This window comes from Papaver somniferum, chromosome 5 (genome assembly GCF_003573695.1).
Source record: "Papaver somniferum cultivar HN1 chromosome 5, ASM357369v1, whole genome shotgun sequence".
Taxonomy (NCBI): Eukaryota; Viridiplantae; Streptophyta; class Magnoliopsida; order Ranunculales; family Papaveraceae; genus Papaver; species Papaver somniferum.
In genome coordinates, this window is record NC_039362.1 from 166,346,657 (window position 1) to 166,356,590 (window position 9,934).

The 9,934-nt window shown below is 33.9% G+C and overlaps 1 protein-coding gene across 1 annotated transcript; it reads right to left on the reverse strand.

Moving 5' to 3' along the window:
* Nucleotides 1-4,224: 4,224 nt before the first annotated feature.
* Nucleotides 4,225-5,007, reverse strand: LOC113279998. The gene is made up of 2 exons (XM_026528629.1): nucleotides 4,986-5,007; nucleotides 4,225-4,790 (listed from the first exon to the last, which is right to left on the reverse strand). Exons 1-2 carry the CDS (start codon nucleotides 5,005-5,007, stop codon nucleotides 4,225-4,227), a joined length of 588 nt encoding a protein of 195 aa, XP_026384414.1.
* Between the last annotated feature and the right edge of the window lie 4,927 nt (nucleotides 5,008-9,934).

Here is a 9,934-nt window from a genome sequence, read left to right on the forward strand (position 1 = left end):
AATCTACCCTTAAACATAGCACACAAAAATGATGGATAATTTTGTAATATTTTTGTTTTGTTTCGGCTGTTTTGATTAAGATGGGTGTAGGTGTGAAATTGGATTGGGAGGAATGGGATGTGATTTCAGAGGTGGAGAGAGATTTGTGGCGTCCATCAACAGAAAGTTAGTTATGAATGGGTGACGTAAGTCGTACCATTTTCTTTCTAAATTTGACTGGTCAGAGCCAGAGCTTGTGTTTGAAGAGGTCGAAATATGTGTTCTCTTGTTCTTTTCTTTCTTTCTTTTATTTTTTTTGAGGAGTCGAGAGATCATTCATTTGTTCAGTGCATTCTAAGCAGGAAGCTGGATTTACATCATGAATTTTGGGCAGTGGGATGATAACCCGGGAATAAGCGATCAATATTAGAGCTTATTTGAATTTGTTTTATTTTTAACTTATCTCAATCATAGTTAAGAAATGTAGGATACTCTGTCAAGAGAATCGATTTGAATGGCGGAAAACTTGGACCCTGAGAATTGATATACACTTCTCGTGATAATGAAAAATGTTTTCAGAGAAAAAAGAGATGAAGAGAAAACAATTATTGTTGTATTGAATGTGTAAGAAGAATACAAGATAATCTCCTACAGAAGCTATTCAGACATATTTGATGTGTCTTAGACAAAGACAGTTTGACCTCTATAGTCAAAGTCAATTGACTTGACTTTGACAATACAGAATATTCCTAATAGCCCCCCTCAAACTGATAATTGCAGGCACTTATCAGTTTGAAAAAAAAAAAGAAAAATATAACAAACATCTACTTATTACAAGACATCAACACAAGCATCTAAAAGTGAATTGCAAGACACGGCAAGCTGACAGTTCTCAACTGAAGTATCATCAGTAGAAAAAGAGGTTGAGTCTTCACATATTGTAGTTTCAGAAGGAGAAGAACCAAGTAGTTGCTGAAGTAGTGAAGAAAATACAGGAGCACATAAACCTTTTGTAAACAAATCAGCAAGATTCTGTTCTGATGCTATATGCTGAACAATGAGAAAACCATCTGCAATAAGCTCCCTGACAGCATGATAATGTATCTTTATATGTTTTGTCCTGTAATGAGAAACTGGATTAGCTGACAAGTATATGGCACTAGTGTTGTCACAATACAGAGTAATTGGCAGCTTTAATGAAATATGTAGCTCACTAGACAATGAAGATAACCATTTCAGTTCAGCAGTAGCAGCTGAAAGACACTTATACTCTGCCTCAGTTGTTGATCTAGATACTGTGGTCTGCTTCTTACTAGACCAAGAAACCAAAGAAGAACCTAAAAATACAGCATAACCCCATGTTGATCTTGCAGTCTCAGGACAGTTTCCCCAATTTGAATCTATATAAGCTGTTAATGTTTCAACATCTCCCTTCTTCAAAGTAATACCATAGCCAAGTGTACCTTTAAGATATCTTAGTATTCTTTTCACTAACTGCATATGTAAGTCAGTAGGAGCATGCATGAACTGGTTTACAAAATTAACCCCAAAACAAATATCAGGTCTTGTTAAACATAGATACTGAAGCATCCCTACTATAGTCATATATTCTGAAACATCTGCCAAAAGAATACCATCTGTAACTGAAATTATAGGACCTTTAGCCACAGGAGTAGTGCATGGATTACATTCTGTCATTTTAGCCTTGGATAAAAACTCAAATGTGTATTTCTTATATGTCAGCTCAATAGCATCTGATGTTCTTATAGCTTCTAAGCCTAAGAAATAGTGCAAATCACCTAATTGCTTCATTGCAAAAGATGAACCCAAAAAACTGAACCAAGTTATCAAGAAGAGCATTTGATGAACCAGTTAATATAATGTCATCGACATATAATAAGAGCACCATCATTTCTGATCCAGTAAAATAAGCAAACATAGAGAAATCTGACACAGTTCTAACAAATCCAAAAGAAATCAAAGCAGAACTAAATTTTTGAAACCAAGCTCTTGGTGCTTGTTTCAGGCCATACAAGCTTTTCTTCAAATGAAAAACTTTATGAGGAAATTCTTTACTGACAAACCCAGGTGGTTGCTTCATGTATACATTTTCAGTTAAATCAACATGCAAAAATGCATTAGACACATCCAATTGCCTTATTGGCCAGTCCTTATTAATAGCAGTACACAAAACAACTCTGACTGTTGTTGACTTAACTACAGGACTAGATGTTTCACCATAGTCTATATCATCCTGCTGGTTATAACCTTGTGCCACCAATCTAGATTTTAATTTGTCAACAATACCATCTGAATTCAATTTAACCATGTATACCCATTTACAACCTAAAATATTCATGTGTGGTTCTGGATCAACTAAATACCATGTACCATTTCTTTGCAGTGCCTCATTTTCATCTTTCATAGAAACTTGCCAATCAGGTATTTGAATAGAAGTTTTAAAACTTGTTGGAGCAGAAGGAGTTTGGAGTAAAGATGAAAAAGAAGTAGGAAGTGGATGAGTAATAGAATGATGTAAAACATGATCAGGAAAAGATGTGGGTTTTTAAATACCACTTTTTGATCTTGTGACTATAGTAGAAGAAGGAAGAGGCTCAAGACAGGATCAAGAAGAAATGTCAGATATGACTGGAGAATAAGAAGAAGAGTATTCAAGAGTAGGAGAAAAATAAAATTCATTTGCTGCAAAAATAACATGTCTTGAAATATAAGTTTTCTTATTATCAGGATTATAGCACTTCTACCCTTTGTGCAAAGTACTATATCCTATAAAGATGCACTTCACTGATTTAGGAGACAATTTGTCAGTTCTAGAACGACCCAAAAAAGGATAGCAGATACATCCAAAAACTCTTAAAAAAGAATAATCTTGACATTCATTGTATAAAACTTGATAAGGAGATTGATTATTAAGAATTGGAGTAGGAGTTATATTTATCAAATAAATAGCTGCTAAGAATGCATCATACTAGTATTCTTTAGGGAAAGAAGCAGTAAAAAGCAAAGTATTACCCATTTCAGTAATGTGTCTATGCTTTCTCTCAGCAAGACCATTCTGTTCTGTAGTTTTAGGACAAGAGATTCTTATTTGAATGCCAGATGTTTCCAAAAAAGTTTTAAAAAGGCCTTTAACTAGCTCACTAGCACCATCAGTTTGAAAATCAACTATTTTTGTTTTAAAAAGATTCTCAGTTAAGTTTTTGAAATGTTCAAAGCATTGTAAAGACTCATTTTTAAGCTGCATTGGATAAATCCAATGAAATCTGCTAAGATTATCAACAAACATAATATAGTATCTATATCCTGCCAATGAGGTGATAGGAGCAGGACCCCACTCATCACAATGAACTAAAGCAAGTGGAGAAGAAGCATGTGATAAAGATAATTTAAAAGGCAATCTCTTGCTTTTTGCAAGTTGACAAGGATGACATAATGAAGAAGAAGAATTAGAATTTTTAAGAACAATGTTTTTATGAGAATTAAGACTTTGAATAATTTTTAAAGATGGATGACCAAGCCTACTATACCAAATATTTAAAGAAGCTACAAGAAATGAAAAATCAAACTGCATCATAGTAGAGGTAATGGGATACAAATTATTTATCATCTTTCCTTGTGCTAACAGAACATGATCCTTCAAGCTCGTATTTCATAACCATAAGGATCAAAAGTGATATAGCAATCATTATCTCTGATAAATTTATCTACTGATAATAAATTGTGTCTCATCTCAGGAACATGTAAAACATTGTCTAGCCTAAAACTAGTGTTTGAAGTATTAACAACTGTACTACCAGTAAGAGAAATGGACAGTTTCTTACCATTGCCAATATGAACATGCTCCTTGCCTTTGTAATCAGAAGTATTTTGAAGCAAAACCCTGTCTCCAATCATATGAGTTGAAGCACCACTATCAGTAATCCACACAGTATTAGAAGTAGATGGCTCATCATTAAGGGCAACAATATTAACATGAAGGCCTGTAAAAGCTTGTTGAGTAGAACTTGAGTTGTTAAAAACACTAATTGAACCACTTGCACCAGTATTTGAATGTGCATAATGTGCTTGATTAGAAGTATGTGAAGCTCCATTTGGTGGTGGATGATACCTAAAGAAGCATCTGGTAGCCAAGTGACCCTTTTTCTTACATATCTGACAGAACATTTTTGAATAGTCAATGTAAGGTCTTCCATTAGAATTAGAGCTTGAACCAGTAGATCCATTTTAACTAGAACCATGTTGATACTGACTAGGCCTATAGTTTCCATCATTTCCATTACCATTTCTTCTGTTATGACCATTTGAATTATTTCTTGAATGTTTAGCAGTAACATTTTGTGCATCATACACAGTAGTATGATGATGTTGTCTTTCACTCAAAAACTGTTCATGGGACAAGAGTTTTGCTTTTAGTTCACCAAAACTATATGGTGTTTCTCTGTTCTGTGAGGATATAACAAACACATCATATTCAGGACCTAAACCATTCATGACAAACATCATTAAGTCTGCATCATTAACCTTTTCTCCAATTGCAGCCGAAGAATCATCAATTGACTTTATCTTTTGAAGATATACTACAACTGATTGATTACCCTTTATAATTCCATGTAATTGAGTTCTTAAAATGTTTTTCCTAGCAAGATACTGAGTTCTGAAGCTAGTATGCAAGAAATCCCTTATCTCTTTTGAAGTGCCAAGACCAAGAACATCACCACTAATAATTTCAGTAAATGTTGCTTTAAGACATGTGGAAACAAACCTGTCTAACTTTCTCCAAGAAACCCATGCTGGATTAATGGTTTCAACCCCATCAACAATTAACTTCTATGGTGGTTCAACTAACTCACCATTAACATATCCAAAAAGATCAGTGGAGATCAAAACTCCTTCACATTGGTCACACCATAATAACTAATTCGATCCATCTAATTTCATGGACACAAAATTGGTGATGTTGTTAAAAGGTAAAGAACAAAAATTACCAGTTCCAGCGGAAGTCGGCATAATTTCTTGATTTGAAAATTTTTCTTGATGCAGATTTTGAATTACTGAATTATTGTTGATGTTCTTGTTGTTGTTGTTGAATTGGGTGTTATGAATTTTCAGTTTCTTTGTATGATTTCCAGATCTTGTTGAGACCATAAATTTTTGATTGAAACCCTAAAAAGAATTTGGAAAAACTTATTGAATGATTATTACCCAAAAGCTAAAACTTGTTGAGTTTAAATTTTATGAGGATCGATTACCAGTCTGATACCATGAGAATTGATATACTTCTCCTGATAATGAAGAATGTTTTCAGAGAAGAAAGAGACGAAGAGAAAACAATTATTGTTGTATTGAATGTGTAAGAAGAATACAAGATAATCTCCTACAGAAGATATTCAGACATATTCAATGTGTCTTAGACAAATATAGTTTGACCTCTATAGTCAAAGTCAATTGACTTGACTTTGACAATACTGAATATTCCTAATATACTCAGGGGTGAGCTAAGTCTTGGAAGACGGCACACCATTTCCACTTCCTTCTTTGTAATCTTCTTTTCTCTAAATCCTTATTAATGACCCATCCAGTTAGCATGTAATCAGACCTCCAATTATTCATCCAACTCTAATTTCTTGAATGTTCTGCTGGAAAAGACAGCTTTCAGTTAAATTTTTTAGCAAGTCTGCCAGTTTATTATCTATCTATGTATCAAATGCATGTTTCAGTTATGAAAGAAATTGAGAAAACTATGAGGGATTTCATTTGGGGTTCTTCTGCGAAAGTTGGGTCTCTTGAACGAAAAAAGCTAATCCACCTAAGAATAGAGGGGGTATTGGTGTCAAGAAGCTCAAGCTTGTTAACAAAGCTCTACACTGTAAATGGATTTGGAGGTATGGATCTGAAAGAAGAGCTTGTGGAGACAGATTATCCATCAAACATTTGGTGGTAATCCCTATTATTTTTTGCCAAGCACCTCTACTATGTCTACCAAACACAACTCATGGTCAGATATTCTCAAGGCTAGAGATCATATTGCTCAGAACTGCTCTTTACAGTTCAAAATGGTAGTAGAGTGTTATTCTAGAAAGACAAATGGATTGGAGATGCATCTCTGCTAGTTTCTTTTAATTCCTTATACAAATTATCAAGAAAGAAGAATGCTTATGTTATGGAGTGTATTTCTACAGAAACATCTTGGTCTTTGAATTTCTCCAGAAACTTGAATGAGCTGGAATTAGGGGAGGTGGTCCTTTTGCTACAGCTGTTGGGTGATCCTGCTATTATATCTGGTAATGCTGGTGAGGAGGATGAGAGACAATGGATTGCAGAGGGAGGTGAATTTTTTGTTGCAAATTGCTATAAATCTCTGGATGTTGATGGTTATCTTGTTTTTCCTCGTAAGCAGTTATGGAACTCTAAAATACCATTAAAAGTTTCCTTCTTAGTGTGGTCTCTATGCTATAATAATGGTGTTCCTACTCTTGACTATATATTTGCGGAAAGCTGGGAAATCAGATCATAGTAACTGCCTATTCTGCAACACTGAGAAAGAACTAACATGCATCTAAATCTACATTGTAAGGAAACTTATAAATTGTGGAACTACTTCATCAGTAGCTTTGAAGTTGATTGGGTTTTTGCAGATTCTGTGAAGGCAACTTTATGGGAATGGCCAAACAATAAAGGTAAGAAGATGAAGCACAAACTGTGGGGTTTGCTTCCTTTTTCCATTTGGTGGACAATTTGGGGTGAAACAAACAATCGTTTATATGGTACTAGGAGAAGAAACTGGAATCAACTTGTGATTGCACTGAAATGTAGTCTATTTAATTGGGTTAGACACACAAAAATCTTTGATGGCATCTCCTTGAGCACCATAATTTGTAATTGGAATGTTGTATTGGCATGAGCTATTTTTAGCCATGTTTGCATTTTGCTTTGATAGCTTTCACACTTTGTGAAGCCTATCTTTTAATCAAATTTGCTTCTTTTTCTTTCGCAAAAAAAAAAGAAGAAGATAGTATTCTGATTAATCAGTTGATCTATGTGGTTTTGCATAATATGTAAGAGTTTGCTAACAACCGAACCATTCACACTGGGTCTGAAACATAATTCATCTTGGTAGGTGACAAAAATTCCAATAAAACGGAATACGATTAGGAAAACAGAAAAGAAAAGACATATATATATAGAGAGAGAAAAAATATAGATACCATAATAATGGAGTGAAAATTTGTGTTGAATTTGTTATTGACATTTCTAAAACAGTTAAAATGAGTTGTGTTTGCTCTCTAAAAACAACGAAAAAATGAACACAATGCTAAGATATCTCTACTTGAACTAAAATTGAGCTCAAAAAATCACATGCATACACCACCTCTATTCAAACTTTCACATTATATATATGTTAAATACCATGTCTAATTTGATGTTTCAAGATAGCCGCTTAGACCCTAAACTTGAAAAGAAACTTCACAGATATTGAAATTCCAACCCCATGTATCACTTATAAGTCTCATAATAAACCACCTCACCACATATGTTAGAGCTTTCTCGTTCAAACTCACAAGTGTTGTTATATCAAGCTTGTTTTAAAATTTAGTTGATCAAAATTATATCTTGATTTCTAGTCTACATTTAGTCAAGCTTTAGATTAGGATAGAAGTTTTTAGTTGGGTACTTGATATCACTGTGTTTTATTGTTTGAAGGAGAAGATCAACCGAAGCTTTTGGAGAACTTCATCAACAAAAGGTGAGTGAATACTGAACCACCTATTACTCAAGTTTTCACCTTTCTATATATAAGACTATGTAGCATGACTAAAGTGGACTTTACATGTACAACAAAAATTACGAGTGAAGTTTATCTTGATTAATTATTCTCAAAATATGTTGACTAAGCTTATGAACATTTGTTTAAAACTCGATGAATTTGGTTAAGAACAATTTATTGTTTATGACCTAAATTATGATTCAAGTTAATCATTTGAAAATAACCTGGATCATTTGAAAATAGACTGGAACAGTGATATGTTGATGTTATTTGGGAATGTTTCAAACTGATTATTATAGAGATATAGAACTACTATATATGGATACAAGACAATACACGTACCAACTTATATACTGGCACAAACTGTTACATTTAGGTCTGAAGCCGCAGTACAAGTACCCAATACATGTACCGACGTAGATATAGTTTGGCAACGACTTTTGATACACATACCAAGTATGCAAACCCAAAAAAATTTGTGAACTTGTGAACTCAGGTTGGTACACATACCTAGTATGCATACCGAAAAAGTTTGTGAACTCTTGAAATCGTTTTTGTCTTAAGGGTATACAAACCCGATACACGTACAATGATAAAATAACTCACAAACTAGAAGTAGGTACACGTACTTACCCTGTCGAATATTTTCAGATCCATTATAGTCATTTCTATGAGATAATCGCAGTTGAACAACTCTCTAAAAAACACATCTAGACATATTTGATCACATTATAACCTATGGTTGTGACTCAAAATTAAAGTCTTAAAGTGTTATATGAAAATGGTTAAGCTTATAGCTTGTTAGGATAGTTTCGGCTAACCTTTCATGAACAAGTCATTGTACACGATTCGGTTATGATTCATCCAAACCAGAGTGTATACTTTTGTTGTGTTAATCTCAAATCAAATATTCATATAACGGTGGATATTGATTGATTAATTCTAAATCTACCTTAGCTTAAATCTAAAGCAACCTTTGCTTTGAAAGTTTATATAAGGAGAAACTCAAGCAACATGGATCTTTGAATCCTCGACACGTTTCTTGTATGTCATAGTTGTAAACTAGAGTCGTCCTCTTCTTTAAACCTTTTTAGGTTTAACGACTAAAAAAACTTCGCTTAGGGATTCGTAAAACCAGGTCCGACTATCTTTATCTTGATAGTTAGTGTATCCTGATCTTGCTACTGATTGTTGAGTCTCACTCCGATTAGGAAAGATATATAGAAATCGCAAAGTTTCTTCGTCTCAGACTTTGTGATTCCACAGGTATATTCCTATATAACGATTCTTTGTTGAAATCGGAATAGGCTTTACTTGTGAGGTGAATAATAATATAGGTTGCTTTCTGGGAGTCGTAAGTATTGGATTTCGAGGTTTGCTAGACTTTGTCTATTGTAAACGATTTCCTATCTCACCTTAATCTTTGATCAGAACAGAAATCACATATAGGCTTATATGTGGGAGGCAGATTGGTTTAAAGTCTTCATTTGAGTTGAAGCAACTCTTAGGCTGTAAAGGACGTCAGCAAAGGGAATCAATTGCGCATAGTCTTGCAAGATTCAAGAGGCGTAAGGAGCGCGACTGTAACTGAATTTAGGTGATGGTTGATTCGGTGTCAACTACATTCCAGTTTGAAGTTTTGATAGTAGGCTAGAATCTGTAGTGGTTTGATACAATTTGGTGTTCAAATCTGGACAACGTCTCGGGTTTTTTCTGCATTTGTGATTTCCTCGTTAACAAAATTTATAGTGTTAGTGCTATTTATTTTTCCGTATTATATTGTTTATCTTTATAATTGAAATATAAGGTTGTACGAAAATCAATCAAAGTAGATATGTCCATCGTAATTGTTGGATACGACTTGATTGATCTTGGATATTGATCTTTGGAATCGTCCAAGTACTCTCACTGTATAATTAGGTTCACGGACTTGTCTCCGCTTACATATTGATTATGAGAGAAATAAATATAAACCCTTGATATAATTCCTGATTGAGATTCATTAAGTTGCAATTCTCGGAATTGTATTTGAGTTTAGTCCATGCAGGTGGCATAAGAAAAAGTTGGTGGTGTATTTTAGTACCCCCGTATTTTCAACATGCACATCTAAATCAAACCAAATTTTTTTGAAAGGGAAACCTAAAAGATAAAAAAAAAAAGATTAAAATA